The sequence below is a fragment of the Meriones unguiculatus genome, chromosome 8 (genome assembly GCF_030254825.1).
Source record: "Meriones unguiculatus strain TT.TT164.6M chromosome 8, Bangor_MerUng_6.1, whole genome shotgun sequence".
NCBI lineage: Eukaryota > Metazoa > Chordata > Mammalia > Rodentia > Muridae > Meriones > Meriones unguiculatus.
The window spans coordinates 62,469,396-62,486,250 of record NC_083356.1 but is presented as its reverse complement, the minus strand read 5'-3'; the positions used below and the strand labels follow the sequence as shown (position 1 = coordinate 62,486,250).

The 16,855-nt window shown below is 42.7% G+C and overlaps 1 protein-coding gene across 2 annotated transcripts in view; it reads left to right on the top strand.

Annotated features, from left to right (window-relative positions):
* The window catches only part of Atp6v1c1 (ATPase H+ transporting V1 subunit C1), a 41,967-nt gene that overhangs the window by 12,446 nt on the left and 12,666 nt on the right, over positions 1-16,855 (top strand). The window contains exons 2-8 of one of the 2 annotated variants that reach the window (XM_021661651.2): positions 4,845-5,007; positions 6,121-6,188; positions 8,964-9,049; positions 10,108-10,202; positions 11,072-11,163; positions 12,887-12,985; positions 14,301-14,369. In XM_021661651.2, the coding sequence (XP_021517326.1) occupies positions 4,876-5,007; positions 6,121-6,188; positions 8,964-9,049; positions 10,108-10,202; positions 11,072-11,163; positions 12,887-12,985; positions 14,301-14,369 (641 nt within the window). In that variant the 5' untranslated portion in view covers positions 4,845-4,875. Of the gene's footprint in view, positions 1-4,844; positions 5,008-6,120; positions 6,189-8,348; positions 8,373-8,963; positions 9,050-10,107; positions 10,203-11,071; positions 11,164-12,886; positions 12,986-14,300; positions 14,370-16,855 lie in introns of those variants that run through there. The other variant, XM_060389574.1, reaches the window with a different exon arrangement.

Genomic DNA, 16,855 nt, shown 5'->3' with positions numbered 1-16,855 from the left:
ATTTCCAGATTAGGTGAAAACTGCATATAGGGTCAAGAAGTGAAATTCCAAACAGGGTGATATTTGAGTTGTGGCAGGCAAGTGTTTATGTGGCACAGAAGAAAAAATAAGGTTTTTTTAAAAAAGTCAATAAATTGGACATTGGCACAATTGAACAGGTCTTTTCAAAGTCACCGTAGAGAAAAGAGATTAGTGGTTGGCAGGATGGCTTAGTAGGTAGAGGTGGCTGCCACCAAGCCGGACAGCCCAAGTGCAATCTCCAGCATCGTCCACATGTGGAGATCACTGAACCCACAGGGCCTGGGACCTCCAGATGCACATGTGTGCACACATCCACACAAAATAAACATTTAAATAAAAGAACAAAGTAAGTGGCTTGTGTGTGTAATCTTAGTACTTGAAAAGGAGAGCAGTTCAAGGCCAGCCTGGGCCACATGAAACCTCATGTCCACACCACGTCCCTCATGGAAACAAAAAGTCCTAGACTTCAGAAAATCAATGTGTGTGTGTGTGTGTGTGTGTGTGTGTGAGAGAGAGAGAGAGAGAGAGAGAGATACACATGACACATGACCTACTGAGGAAGAGTGACTATTTGTCAGAGAGAAAGAAATAAGAAGAGACAGGACTTTTTATTGTAGAATCTAGATTTAACTTACATACATTCATATATGTGTGATCTGAGCCCAAGGAGGGACGTTGAGTGGAGGAGGGAGACCAGGGATTCAGGGAGAGAGAGGAGAGCGGATGGCAGTGGAGGAGGATGGAGTATGAGCAGGGTACAACCATACCAATGAAAACGTCATAATGACTTCCACTATTAGTTTAAAGAAGACAGCCAGGTATAGGGGCACACACTTATAATCCCAGCACTTGGGAGGCAGAAGCCAGTAGTTCTCTGTGAGTTCAAGGCCAGCATGATCTACAAAGAAAGAGTTCCAGGTCAACTAGAGCTACATAGACCTTGTCTCAAAACAACCAAACAAAACTCCAACCAACCAACCAAAAAAAGACATATGTGTATAATATGGGTATAATACATATGTGCTATTGCTTGGATTATTGGTTGGTTGGTTGGTTGGTTGGTTTTTCAAGATGGGTTTCTCTGTGTAGCCTTGTCTGTCCTGGCAGACCAGGCTGGCCTGTATTCATCCACCTGCCTCAGCCTCCTGAGTGCTGGGGTTAAAGGTCTATGTCACCACTGCCCAGCTGGATGATTTATTTTTCTGGTACTAGGAGTCAGGCCAAGGGCTTCATGACCTAGGGGTAGGCAAGAGCTCTGCCATTGAGCTGCATCCCCAGCCCAGTAATTTGGAATTGAATCCCTCCCACTTCGCTAATGGGAAGTCTTTAAGTTATTGGTGTTCTGCCGTGGAGACCTGTGGGACTCCTGTCCATCCTCTTTCTCTGCTGTGTTCATTTACTGTGATGTGCTATCTTGCCACCTGATGGATGCCATCAATTGATCCTTTATGTCAAGTTGTAGTGGTACAGAGCTAAAAGCTGATTGTGTATCGGATTTTATCAATATACCAAACTCTGGAATTCGGTAATAAGTCAGTTTTTTTTTTTTTTTTTTTCCAAATGGGTACACAGGAACTGGGGAGATAGTGAAATGTTACAATGTTTGCTGTGCAAGCATGAGGACCTAACTTCAATCCCTAGGACTTATTTAGGGGGGAAAAAAAGAAGCCAAATGTATTTGTTGGTGCTTGTAATCCCAGTGTTTGCAAAGCTGAAACAGGTACATCCAGCCAGCCTAACCTACATGGTCAGCTCTAGGCTAGGGAGAGACCCTGTCTCAAAAAAGGAGGGTGGTTGATGTCAGTTGAGGAACAGCACCTGGGGCTGCCCTCTGGCCCCTATATACCGGCACACACACAAATGTGTGAACAGATAGTTTAAAAAGAAACTGTAGAAGAGGGCACAGGCGTGCAGGTAACAAGATAGTGAATTTCACTAGCCTTCTTGGACACAGGTTGTGGGAATGCAGGATACATCTCTGCAGCTGCTGAGAGGCTAAAGGTGAGGCGGAGAACATTGATGTTAGTGAGCAGGAGGGACGACTGGAGCTTGAGTGCTTAATAATTGGGAACACAAGATGTTTTCTCTTTGCTGGAAAACAATTTGGCAGCTGCTGTGAGGTCAAATGTACTATAGTTAGTTGCTTAGAAGGTACACTAATATAACTCTGTCCCAAGAAATACGTGTCACAAAAATCTTTGTTCATAAAAGCCAGCAAATCTAATGTCTATCTGTAGGTAAAAGCATAGTGGGGTCATGCAGTGGCCTACCAAGCAATACAGGAATGAATGTTGAGCATCCGGAGCCAGGGAAGCCAGACACCGAAGAGAACAGTACCTCTGCTTCCATCAACACAGAAGCTGGGATTCTAGACCACGCAGAGCCTATCATTAGGACAGAAGCAGAGCGGCACGGGCCAGGGCTGATAGCCAGGGCTGACAGTGGAGTTGATTGCTAGGGCTAGGTTTTTGGAGACAGTTCTGAATGCTGAGGTTCCAAGAATGTGTCAGTATGCCTGATTGTTTTTGAGTTTTGAGGCAGGGTCTTGCTGTGTAACTCAGTCAGCCATGAACTCCTGGTAATCCTGTTTCAGCCTCTTCCGTGAGTTACCCCTCCTGAATTAAAAAGACTTATTATTTTATTTTATTTTATTTATTTATTTTGTGTGTGTGTGTGTGTGTGTGTGTTTTGAGACAGGCTCTCATTGTAGTCCTGGTTGGACTGGAACTTACAGAGAGTTCTTCTTGCCTCTTCCTTGTTAGGGGGTTAAACGCATGAGACACTACAAATGTTCTTAATTCTGATTTTTGCAGTGGTTCAACAGGTCCTTATGTTGCTCAGGAACTAATTGAAGTTTTAAGATGGGTGTATTTCATCAAGTATTTCAGATTATATTTCAAGAAAGGAAAGTGAAAGTAGATAACTAACTATAATTTAGTTTACCTGTTTGTTTAATCTTCAGAGTTTGTTTATTTGTTTTTGTTTTTTCAAGATCAGGTTTCTCTGTGTAGCCCTGGATGTCCTAGATTTACTTTGTAGACAAAGCTGGCCTGGAACTCACACTTGCCTCTTAATCCTTAGGGTTACTCATTCACCAGTATTCAAGAAATATGGACCGAGAAGATGTTCAGTGGGTGAAAGCTCTGGCTGCACAAGTCCTATGACCCCCAAAACCATGTGCAGTAGTGCACTCCTGTGGTGAGAGTACAGTGTAGCAGAGACAGAAACCCTGCCTCTCCCAATAAAGTAGGAGAGAAGCCGCTCCCAAGATTAGTTCTGTGACCTCCACACGTACAGTGGCGCATGCACGCACATACCAACATTCTTTTCTAGCACAGCACAGAGAGTCCTTAAGAGAATGTGCCCTTCAGAGTTTAATACTAGACTTGGATTCCAGTTGTTGTGCCCTCAGGTAAATGACAAAGCTGTGAGTTTCTCATAGGGTTACTGTGAGACTGGAACATGACAGTTTGCAGACGCGCGTGTGTGTGTGTGTGTGTGTGTGCAGACAGGAAGTACCAAATGCAAAGGCCACTTTGTCCTTTCTTTCTCATCTCCCAAAAGGGTGCCAGTTAAAAGCAAGAGAGTGTTCTAGATTTTCGCAGATACTGCTCCACCATGTTTAGATTAGTTTGTGGCATTATTTCCTTTTATCCTGATAAAAGCTGAGTGGAGTAGAGAGGCAGGTATTTATAGATGAGAAAATAGGGTTTTCTTTCCTGTTTCTGGGGGTCTTTTGGGCATTTGTGGGCTGAGAAAGGTACTTTAGAATGGTGAGACAGAGACAGACATCTACTGGCTCGCACTGCTACAGAGATGCTAAGCTCAGGGACTTGACACTACTGTCCGGAAGAATTAGAATGATTGGTTTCCTTACCTGCCATTTGGGGAAAGAGCAAGTGAAAAAGTACACCCAAATACACTTTACCAGATCTGTTGGTATAAACATGTAACAAAACCATCAAGTTCCCTAAAACTGTGATCACCTAGGAAATTGGCATTAAAGATAGTTTAGACTGGTCTAGAGTACAGGCCTGTAATCCTGTCTGGTTAGGAATGCCAAGGCAGGAGGATTTTGAAAGTTCAAGGCCTGCCTGGGCTATACAGGCAATTTAGTGAGACCCTGTTTCAGGTCTCAGTCATAGAGTGTTTACCTAACATGCCAGAGGCGCTGGGTTTAGTCTCCATACTGCTAAAAACAAAACAAAACAACCAGAGGCGTAATGATGCAGGTAGATTCTCTGATACACTGCTGATTGTACAGTCCGGATAGTCTCCTGATTGGTATCTGGGGTGAGATAGCTCTATTTAGTAACTGTAATATTAGGTGGAGGAAACCAGATACGGGAAAATAGCCAGTGCCACATAGCCAGGGCAGCAGTGAAGAGCCTAGCAGCTGCTGGGGCTGCTGGTGACTCAGTGCATCCAGCCTGCCTGTGTAGCTGAAAATCTTGTTTTCTTCATTGCAGTGAAAGCAAAAAAGAGGCCTGGCATGTTCCTGTAATTGCAGATATTTGGGAAGTCAAAGTGGGAAGATTGCTTGAGCCTAAAAGTTTGAGGCCAGCTTGTGCAAAATAATGAGATTGGAGATTAAAACAGAGGGGAGGAAGAGAGGGACCAGGGTCCCAAATTCCCCTTCAAGAGCATATTCCCAATGACTGAAATCCCTCTCGCCCCTCCCCTTCCCCCACTCCTGTTTTGTAGTCTCCTAGTAGTATACCACTGCTTTTTAACACCAGGGCCTCTGGGGCCTTCTATAGCCTAACTGTTGTGAGGTTGTCCTTCAGGACATTAAATGCTGCTACTCTCTTCTAACACCACAGCTTCTCTTTGATTACCAAAGAGGGAACAAACATGACTGAGTTCTGGCTCATATCTGCTCCTGGGGAGAAAACCTGTCAGCAAACATGGGAGAAACTACATGCAGCAACTTCCAAGAACAATAATCTTGCAGTCTCTTCGAAGTTCAACATTCCTGACCTGAAGGTGAGGCTGCACTGTGCGGAAGACTGAGATGTTGGGCATCTGTCTTTGTTTTGGCAGAAGTGAGTTTCGAGGTTCTTTGAGAAAAGTCACTCCCTTCTAGCTGTTGATACAGTTTAGTGTAGATCTTAGTCTTTGAATGTCATAAGGAAACCACTATGTCACATCTTGTTCTTGTTAGTCTTCTGTTTTTCTAAATTATAAGGAAGCCTAGGTATTGCATCACAAGTAGGATTTTTCAGAAGAGAAAAATCTTAGTATATACTTTAAAATATCACAGTAATACTTCTGTAATTAAGTTTATATTCTCTTAACACAGTATCTGCCTAGGCATTATTTAGTCCAGCTAATATATTTAACACCTTCTAAAGACTGGCAATCTAGCACTTACAATACAAAACAGGCTGCCAGGATCATAATGAATGTTTGTGAAGACAGCATTTTACTTCTAAAACATGATCTTTGCCACACAGTTACGCATACAGATTCAACAACAGGCCCTGTGTTGGACATTCACAGATCCATTGTAGGGCCCTTGTTGTAAAGCAGGACTAAGTTATCCATTGTCCCTGGGCTTATTTAAAGCAAGCACAGGCCTGCGCACTAAGTGCCAAGTTTTCATGTCCTAGGTGGTGCTTTTTGACTTAGAGAATTAACTCATACATACAAATGTACTTAAAAGTTCCATAAACTTCTTTTTTGCTATATTTTAGGAAATAAGTGGAGAATATGAGATTTGTGTGGAGCTGGGAGGGGTCGTGCAAGCCTGTAGTTCCAGCACTCAGTCAGCAGAGGCAGGAGGATCAGGAGGTCAAGGCCAGCCTTGGCCACATGTTAAGTTTGAGACTGGCCCAGGCTAGGTGGAACTCTCTCAAAAACAAAACAAAACAAAAACAGCCTGTCCCTTCATAAAAGGAATTTTAAAAAGGGGTCGGAACTAGGGAGTCAGATATGGTGAGCTTGTAAATCCAGTGCTGCAGAGACAGAGAGAGGAAAATTGGGAGTCCAGGGTTCATCTGGGTCACAGTAAGACTGTGTCACAACAAAACATGATCCCTTTTCAGTGAAAAAATGAAAGCGGCAAAAGCTGAATACTAAGCTGAATTTCCCTTCTAGGTTGGCACATTGGATGTCTTGGTTGGCTTGTCCGATGAACTGGCTAAACTGGATGCGTTTGTGGAAGGGTAATGTACCTGCATGTGTGCGCCTGCACAAAGTGAGACGCCGTTGTCAGTGTCAGGCTGCCTGGAGAGTGTCTTTACAGACACTCTCTGTTCCATGCACACTCTACACTGTTCCGATGATTTTAGGCGATGACTAGTTTTCTTTGTATATCAATGTCTTGTGTATATTTGTATGTGTGCACATGTGCATCTCTGTGTACATGGGTGTGAGCATTTTCATGTAGGGGCACATGCGTGTGCAGGTACACATGGATGTCAGGAACCATCTACCTTAGGTTTTTTTTTTTTCTTGATACAGGGTCTCTCATTGGAACCTGTAGGGCCTGCAGATTCAGCTGGACCACTGAGCATCAAGTCTTAGGGATCCTCCTGTCTGCTTCCCTAATACTGGGATTGCAAGCATGTACCACCATGCCCAGCTCAGTTCTTCTTATTAGCAAATAATACTCTCTTACATCACTGTTATCAGATACTCTTTATGTATCATGTTTTATTAATCCATCATCTGGAGAATACTTACTTTACTCCCTTTTTCAGCTTATGTATTTTTGTGTGCTGTGTTTCTGTTTCTCTTGAATGTATGTACCTGGGAATGGAATCACTGGGTTCTTTTGGTTCTTCTCTGAAGAATTGTTTTCAAAGTGGCGGAACCAGTTCATATTTGCGTTGTCAGCTTTTATTGGGTTTGATTTTTTGTTTTTTTGAGATTGAGTTTCTCTGTGTGGCCTTGGTTGACCTGGACTTGCTTTGCAGACCAGGCTGGCCTTTGAACTCATAGAGTTCAAACTCTGCCTCCCCAAGTGCTGAGATTACAGGTATATGCTACCACACTTGTTTTTATTTTTTGAGACAGGCTTTCTTTTCTTTTCCTTTTCCTTTTTTTACAGTTGTGTCTATAAATGTTTGTGCAAATTCACTTTTTAAAAAAATTAATTTTATTATTTTTTTACAGTTTATTCATTTTGTATCCCGATTGTAACCCCTTCTTCATTTCCTCCCAGTCTCAACTCTCTTTGTCTTCTCTCCATCCCTCTCCCCAATACACTGATGGAGGAGGTCCTCCTCCCCTACTCTCTGATCCTAGCCTATCAAGTCTCATCAGGACTGTCTGGATCCTCTTCCTCTGTGGCCTGGTAAGGCTACCCTGCCAGGGGGAAGTGATCAAAGGAACAGGACAGGGAGCCTACCACAGACATCCTCTGAAAGGCTCCACCCAGCAGGGGATTGAAGCAGATGCAGAGACTCCCAGCCAAATGTTGGGCAGAGTGCAGAGTCTTATGGAAGAAGGAAAGGATAAAAGGACATGGAGGGGACATGAGCTCCATAAGGAGACCAACAGAGCTAAAAAATCTGGGCCCAGAGGATCCTGCACCAACCAAGGGTTATGCATGGAGACAGGTTTTTACACTGCAGCACAGGCTGTGCTGTTACATGCCATGTAGCCCTGACTGGCCCATAGCTTAGAGCAGTTCTGCTTCAGTCTCCCCAGTGCTGGGATTACAGGGTTGATCGTGTTGAAGCAGTTTAATTTTGCTGCATTTGTGTTAGGACCTACCATTAACTGGTAGTTTATTGTAATACTCCTGATGGGTACAAAGCATTATCTATCTCATTCTGTTTTTTTGTTGTTGTTGTTGTTGGGGTTTTTTTTTTTGTTTGTTTGTTTTTGAGACAGGGTCTCACTTTGTAGCCCTGGATGGCCTAGAACTTGCTCTGTAGATCAGTTTGGCCTCGAATTCATAGAGATCTGCCTGCTTTTGCCTCCCAGGTGCTGAGACTAAAGGCCCACCATGGCTAGCCACATTCTGATTTTCATTCACATTACTTTAATGGTGTATTCTGTTCGTTTATTTGTAAAGATGTATTTTTGTCTATATATATATATCTATTACCAGTGTATATATGTGCAGTGTGAGTACAGGTGCTATGGAGGCCAGAAAAGGGCTTTAGATCCCCTGAAGTGGAGTTACAGTTGGTTCTGAACCACCAGAGTTGGCTGTTGGAAAGTGAACTTGGGTTCTCTGAAAGTATGTTTTTTTATAACTTCTAAACCATCTATCTCTGGAGCCCACCCCTCACCCCCTTTGGAGACAATTCCGCATGATCCTACTGCCTTGTTGCTGGGATTACAGTTGAACACCACCATACCCAGTTTGAGAAATTATTTTGACATAAGCACATGAGGTAAGGAGGTCAATAGTCCCAATATTGTATTGGTTTTCTGTAGTATTGAAGGCAAGAAAAGGCCTCTTGTAGCCAACAGTTGCACATAGCGAAGAGGCGAATGACTGGAGGTAATGGTTGACCGAGCGAAGAGGTGAATGACTGGAGACAGTGCTATATACCTGTTTTCCCAGTTTCTGAGGGCCTAAAGCCTAAGGATTACCTGTTCACGCCAGCCTGGGCTAGATCATAGACCCTGTTGGGAAAAGCCTCAAATGAGGCTGAATGAAAAAGCAAGGAGGACAGAAGGTAGCAAGTTACTTTTAGGAGTGTAATTTTATATGCAGCAGAGGATGATCTTGAAGTTCTAGTCCTCTTGCCTCACCTGGGGTTGTAGGCATGTGCCACCATGACCAGTTTTCATGACTTCCTTTATAGACTGAGAAACACACTGCATGCAGTGTCTATAAAACCCTACAGTAAACCATTTGGCTTTTCGTTAAGTGTTTAATGTAAGGATTCATTATATAGAATGTCCTTGTGTCACAGTCTATATAGCATAGATTTTTTTTCTAAAAATGATTTTTTTTTTTTTTTTTTTTATCTTCCCAGCGTGGTCAAGAAAGTGGCTCAGTACATGGCTGATGTGCTGGAGGACAGCAAAGATAAAGTTCAGGAGAACTTGCTGGCCAGTGGAGGTGAGCTGATTGTTTATAATTCCTAATCATTAGTGTATAACTGAGTGCTTAGAAACATCAGAAATCCCGACGAGCATGCTGCTTTAACAGCATGCTCTGGGAACACCACTGATGATGTCACTCGCTGCGCCTGCCCCTGGAACAGTTCCAAGCTACTCTTAGGCGGTACGTGTGCAGTGTAAGGTGTTTGCTTTGCTCATTTGGGAGTTGCTTGCTGACTTAGAGCAGAACAGCTCAACTTTATTGCAGTTACATGCCTCCTCTTTTCCACTTAATAGTACCCAGGAAGTGATTGATTTTATTACAGGGTAATGCCTCTTTGCCATCAAATTTTAATACGGCTTTTCTTAGTAACCGGAAAATAGATCACTAATGTAAGTGTCTGCAGCTATAAGTTAGTATTTATATTCAGCCTGCTTTGTATAATGGTAGCTTTATAAGAATACTTTTATCTCATTATTGTTGATTTTAATATATTTATTTTTGAGACAGGGTCTGGAACACACTAAGTAAGCTGGACTTAAACTCAGAGAGGCTCTCCTGCCTCTAACCTGGAATTAAAAGTGTGCACCACCATACCCAAGAATTAAAAAGAATTCTGGTTTTCTGTTGCTGGGCAGATGGCTCAGTAGCTCTACACTGCTCTTGGAGAGGACCTGAATTCAGTTCAGCTTCAGGGAAAATTTTTTTGGCCTCTGTAGGCACTTATACTCTTATTTACATACCTGCCCCCACCTCATATACATGATGAAAAAGTAAAATAAGTCTTAAATTCAGTGTACTTCTAGTCTCATTCACAGTAACTTAATCAGGACCCTTCAGAAATCATATCTTTGCCTATATTAAGAAACAAGCAAACAGCCAGGTGTAGTAGCACATTCCCAGTATTCAGGGGGTAGAGGCCAATGGATCTCTTAAGTTCAAGGTCAGTCTTGTCTACAAAGCAAGTTCTAGGATAGACAGGGGCTACACAGAGAAACCCTGTGTTGAAAAACCAAAACAAACAAACAAAAACCCTACTACTTCTCTTTAGTAATTAATGTATTGCCTTATTTCAGTTGACTTGGTTACTTACATAACAAGGTTCCAGTGGGATATGGCCAAATATCCAATCAAGCAATCTCTGAAAAATATTTCTGAAATAATTGCCAAGGTAAGACAAAAACTGAGGCAAGTTGGACACACTGATTCATACATTTGTTTAAATGCTGTATGTCCTATCTATCTTTCTTTCTTTCTTTCTTTCTTTCTTTCTTTCTTTCTTTCTTTCTTTCTTTCTTTCTTTCTTTCTTTCTTTTTTCTTTCTTTCTTTCTACCTACCTACCTATCTGAGCACCCTGGTAGCCCTGGTTGTCCTGGAATTTACTATGTAGACCAGGCTGTCCTTGAACTCCCAGAGATCCCCCTATCTCTGTGGCCTGAGTGCTGAGATTAAGAGTGTGCACCACCACATCTGGCCTTGAAGCCTTTTTTTTTGATTAATAATCTTCAACCTCTTTTTACTTGGGTTTAAAAAGTAATGTGGCAGTAGCAGTTAACTACATGGACTAAAAGAGTCATAAGGAAATTTGTTAATAAAGGTTTTGTTATGTGTTTTCTTGAGACAGAGTTTCTTTGTATAGCTCTGGCTGTCATAGAACTAGCTCTGTAAACCAGATTAGCCTGGAACTCACTGAGATCCACCTGCCTCTGCTTCCCAAGTGGGATGTAAGGTATGTGCCACTACGGGCAAAGTTTGTTATTTTTTTAAATGCCCTTTTCAAGTTATACTCTTAATGAAATCACTTTTTTTTTTTTTTCCAAGACAGAGTTTCTCTGTATAGCCTTGACTATCCTGGGCTTTGTAGAACAGGCTGGCCTCAACCTCACAGAGATCTGCCTGCCTCAGCCTTTCTGAATGGTAGGATTACAGGCATGTGCCACCAAGCCCAGCAGAAATCACATGTTTTTATACCAGAGAGTATTTAGATTGTACTAGCAGAGGCAGACTTGGGAAAACTTCCTGTTTCTTCTCTCCTAAAGGGAGTCACTCAGATTGATAATGACCTGAAGTCTCGAGCGTCTGCATACAATAACCTGAAAGGGAATCTTCAGAATCTGGAGCGAAAGAACGCGTAAGCTCTCAAGTCTTTGTGTGTGGGAGTGCTCTAGCAGTGTTGTGTGGGACCCTGTTGTGTGCGGTTTCTGTAATCAGAATGTTTGGTGGGAGCTGGATAGATGGCTCAGCAGTTAAGAGTGCTGGCTACTCTTCCAGAGGATCCGAATGGTTCCCAGCACCCACATGGCAACTCACAACTTCATTTCCAGGGTATCTGATACCCTTTTCTAACCTCTGCAGACTCCTGCTAACACACACATGCATACACATAAAAATACTTTCTAATGGCTTTTTTAAAGCTTCATAGAGAAAGTTTTACAGAATTTGAGCAATTCCAGAACAAATCAATGAAGATGATTTATTAAACTTTTTCATAAATTTACTTGTTACCTGAACTCTGGTTTATTTCCTTATCCATTTGACATTTTACTGAAATTTGTAAACTTAATTATTTTAAATCAATTCAGTTATTACATAGCAATCACCTTCCATGCTTAAAAGATTTTTATATAATCTGTTTATGCTGTACTGATTATTTTCTAGTTTCTCTGTTTGCCAGGGTTAGGTTTTTTAAAGCATTGACTTGAAACCTTATTTGGTTGATCTTCTTGTAGTATTACTGTAAGTGTAGTTCTGGGCTGTTTTGTTGTTGAGGGAGGGTATATTTGAGAAAATGGTACATGTGCTTGTATGTGTCCTTGTGGAGGACAGGAAGTCATCGGGTACTCTCTGTTTGCAAGTCTTGGGGGTCATCCTGTCTCCATTAGTCTCTTGGGTTATACATAAACATTGCTTGTTACATGGATGCTGGTATTGGAACCCAGGTCCACATGGTTGTGTGTCCAGATCTCTTAACCACTGAGCTATTCAAAGTTGTATCATCATCCAGGGAAAAAGCTGGATGGAGATGGTCTTTAGTATAAACAAGATAAGGCGTTTTCATTACTGGAAGACCAAATGAAGACTGATTTGACAGTTAATTATTGTGTTAATTAGCCAAGATTGTCTGGTATCACCTAATATTCATGGAAAGAGAGAAACAACAGAGGTTGTGCTTAGATGACATAATCTCATAATTACAATGGAATAGACTCTATCTGATGAGTCGTGCTTTCCCAGTCAAGGTATGTAATTAAGAGAAGAGCTTAGTTACAATAATTAAATAACCACAAAGTTCAATATTACAGACAAATTTTAACAGACATTGACATTTCTTGGGTTTTAGGGGTGGGATACATCTGAGCCAACTGTTGTCTTCTTAAATACATTTTTTTTTTTAAGCCAGATGTGGTGGCACTCTGGGAGACAGAGGCAGGCAGGCATATTGCTGTGAGTTTGAGGCCAGCCTGGTCTACAAAGCAAGTCCAGGACAGCCAGGGCTACACAGAGAAACCCTGTGTCAAAACAACAACAGCAACAACAAAATACATTTTTAAAAATTAAAAAAAAAAAATTTTCCCATGTGTGAGTGTTTTGCCTGTATGTTCGAATGGAGGTCAAGTGCACGCCTGGTGCCTTTGGATGTCAGAAGAGGATGTCGGATCCCTTGTTGCTGAGCTGACATGTGGATGGGAATTGAACCTGGGTCCTCTCTCCAGCCACCAACTGTTAACTCCTTACGGAGCAGAAATGTTACCTAAGACTGATCCTTCTGAGGTGCATTATAGCATGTGATTAGCCTGCCCTTTGATAGAAGCAGCACACACGTATCCACCAGCGATTCTCTTCTTGTCCTCCAGGGGAAGTTTGTTAACTCGGAGCTTGGCGGAAATCGTGAAGAAGGATGACTTTGTTCTTGATTCGGAGTATCTCGTCACCTTACTGGTGGTAGTTCCCAAGTACGTCTGTTAAAAAAGATTTTGTAGTGGCACACACCTTTAATCCCAGCGTTCTGGGAGGCAGAAGCAGGCAGAGCTCTGTGAGTTTGATGCCAGCCTGATCTGAGGTCCAGGCCAGCCAGATAGTAGGACCCTGTCTCAAGATAACAATGGCAACAAAAGTCTGTGTGAGAGACACTCTTAGTGGCCTCAGGCCTTACACAGAAGTCATGCTGTTCACATCTCTGGGGGAATCCAAGCTGAGCTAGGAGGTACTGCTTTTTCAGAGCACTGCATGAAGCCTGCCTTCTCTGTTGTGTATATTTATCTGGTAAGGGGACTGGAGTAGGCGGGAGAGAAATACAAGAGGAACTCCATGTCCCTGATAGCACCCACCTGGAGCATCTCCTGATTGGGGTAGGCTTGGGATTTTTCTGTGCCTGTGAAGAACGGCTTGGCTCGGAAAAGGTTTTGTTTTCTCAGGGCTGTCCTTGAGCTCACAGTCTGGTCTGGCTGACCTGGAGCGTGTGCTGCTCTGCCTTCACTTTCCAAGCACTGGGGTCAGGCTAAGCCTGGTGTGAGAAGAAAGCTGGGCTTCCTGCTTTCCTTACACCACTGTTCCCCAGAACCTTGGAGCACATTATTTATTCAAAAATTCTACTTATCTTTGCTTTTATATCTTACAGGAAAATATCCTTTGCCCACATTTTTCTTACTTAGCTTTATTTAAAATGTATGTTTAGAAAATTTCAGATTTTTGTGCCTTAACACAATCATAAGACTACTGTAGGTCACTTTACACTATGAATTACCTGTGCCTATGAACCCTTACTGTAAATCAGACATCGTCTCTTTACACCCCCAAAGCCAGCGGCCTTTCCAGAAAGCTGTTGCACAGTGTTCTGAGGAAGTATCATTTACTGTCATTGCCTCTTTGCTGCTCCCTGGGGTACACCCTGTTTCCTGGAAATAGAATTTTATTCGGCCCTTCAATGGCCACCAAATGGTAGTGATTTCTCAGGGCCTCGTCTGTTTTTTAAGTGAGGTATGCTGTTTTTCAGCCATGCAGTTTAAAAATAACATAGAGTCTGAATTGTGCTTTGCTGCCTTATCAAACCAGTTATGCCTCTGTCGTAACTGTCAGTGGTAAGGGAGGTGACTGGACTTCCTGCTTTAACTCAGTGTATTTGAGGCAGCTTCTCAGTAGGAGACTGTATATTTTGCTGCATATATATGATGTATCTTATTAGACCCACATTTCCTATCTGTATTTCCTGGACATGGCAGAAGTAGGGCTTGTCTTCCCTTCCCAATGTCTGTTGTGCCTTTTCTGCAGGTTGAACCACAATGACTGGATTAAGCAGTATGAAACGCTCGCAGAAATGGTAGTTCCAAGGTCAAGCAAGTAAGTAGCAATCTTGCAACAGGGCTTTGTTTTCTGAAAGTCTCCTTACAGCTTGTGGGATCAGGAAATGTCTTCATGGTCTGTAGTTCCCTTGCAGTAAATCTGTAATTCTAGAGCCATCATTTTTACTTCATAAATGGTCAACTCTGGTTATCATTTTAGACCTAGAGGGGTCTTGGCATATTGGGTTTGTCTCCTCTTTTTTAATTTTATTTTATTAATTACGCTTTATTCACTTTGTATCCCCCCATAAGCCCCTCCCTCCTCCCTTCCCGTTCCCACCCTCGCTCCCCCTTCTTCACGCATGCCCCTCCCCAAGTCCATTGATAGGGGAGGTCCTCCTCTCCTTCCTTCTGATCTTAGTCTATCAGATCACATCAGGATTGGTTGCATTGTCATCTTCTGTGGCCTGGTAAGACTGCTCCCACCTCAGGGGGAGGTGATCCAAGAGCAGGCCAATCAGATTATGTCAGAAGCAGTCCCTCTTCCCATTACTATGTAACCCACTTGGACACTAAACTGCCATGGGCTACATCTGTGCAGGGTTCTAGGTTATCTCGATGCCTGGTACTTGGTTGGAGTATGAATCTCTGGGAAGACCCCTGTGTTCAAATTTTCTGGTTCTGTTGCTCTCCTTGTGGGGTTCCTGTCCTCTCCAGATCATTTTTGTAGTTGGAGAGGTTTGAGGACAGTGAGATGAAGTTTGCCCAGAGCTACACATGATAATGGCAGAACTAGCACCAGAGCCAGCCATGGGACTTTTTATGCTATACCTTGCTGCCTTCTGAAGCCTTTGTTCACTGTCACTGTATCCCCTCTAGGAACTAACTTCATTTACCTCAAAAAGGAGTCACATAAAAAAAAATCACATCAGGCAGCTAGCTTCTAGAGTACTGTGTTGACCTTCAGATTTCATTGTCATTTGGAGCAGAAATTTCATGAGGCCAGATCTGTACATTCTTTTAAAAAAAACAACAGAATGCTTGCCTTTTAAGTAAGCATTTTTGCCTTATGAGTATAGTATATATTCTCTCTTTGTTACTTACAGCAGTGCTGTGAGGCAGTTTAAGCAGCTAGTTTCCTCCTAGGATAGGAAGCCATGTTTAAGTGGTCTAAGGCACATGACCTTCAGTGTCCAGTGGCAAGGCAGGGCTGATGATGGTCTCGTAGCTTGTAACCCATACCGCCATTTGGTGGCCTGCTATTGCTGCACAAGATGGCCTTGTTAGAGAAGGTATGGAAGATAGTGAGGAACTGAATCTAGTGAGGTCAGGCCAGAAATACTTTCTTTTCCAGCTCATTGCATCATGCAGGGGTTAGCTTAGTATAATGGAAAGTCATGGACCCTGTTGATGGTTCTTCTTCTTCCAACTTTCTGTGTGGCTTGGGTACGTCTTTGAACTTAACTGTATCTCATTTTCTTTTCTCAAATGACAGTTTAAGACTTGATAGAGTATATAAAATAAGGTAGTGCTATTGACATTTGACAAGTGTTGCTCTTCTGAGGAGTAAGCCACAAACCTGAATTCAATGTAATTTTTCCCCCCTGTAAAAAGGAACTTGTATTCACCTGTATCATCAGTTGTTGTCTTCGAGGCTTACTGCCTCCTGCTAACCTAGTCCTAGCCCTGGGCGTTCCCAGCCTCCATACATTCTAACCTGTGCCTGGAGTGTTTTCAGCTCTGGCACTTACTGCTGAATAAACTCACGTTTTCCTGTTCTTACTGAGCTCTGGGCCTCCTGCTTCAACTCAGTTGTTCTGGCTTCAATCTGGCTTTTCTCTCGGCTTCTAAGTTACTCTGCTTCTGTCTCCTGGATTAAAGGCATGTTTGTATTCCAGCTGGATTACACAGACATAGAAGGTCTTTGGATATGATCTCTTGCCAGAGCAGCCATGTTCTAAATTAACATTCCTCTCCATTCCCCCCTCCATTTGAGATAATAACCTTTATGAAAACCAACTCTTCACATGGCAAACTGAAGACAGTGGTTGTGTCTTGACATGCATTCTCATTTGGGCTGTTGATCCTGACCAGTAGTAACTTCTCTCTAGGGCATTTGAGCTCAGAGATCACACAGTATTCAGGACGTGAGGATCAGGACACAGTGTCCCTCTAGTGGTAGACATGCAGAAGTCAGGCTTCAGGGTTGGGTTGGGGTGCTATGTAAGTCAGGTAATAAGCTCTAATTTTGGAAGGACTTTATACCATCTCAGAGAGTTAGAGCTTCTGTTAATCAATTTTATAATTTAAAAGAAGAATAGTAAAATGCAGGCAATACTTGTCCTAATGGCTTTCTGGGTCCCCAGCCCCACCTCACAGTGGAAAGTACATTTGGCATCACTAACTAAGAAACAAGACTGTTTCAGTGTCCATGGAGAACATAGACCTAGCTCAGTAGCTCAGGTAGCACCAGGAGAAGTCTATAGTTCATATGAGCTATGCCTTCGGGGCACTGCTCTGTCACTCACTGTTCACGAAAGAGCT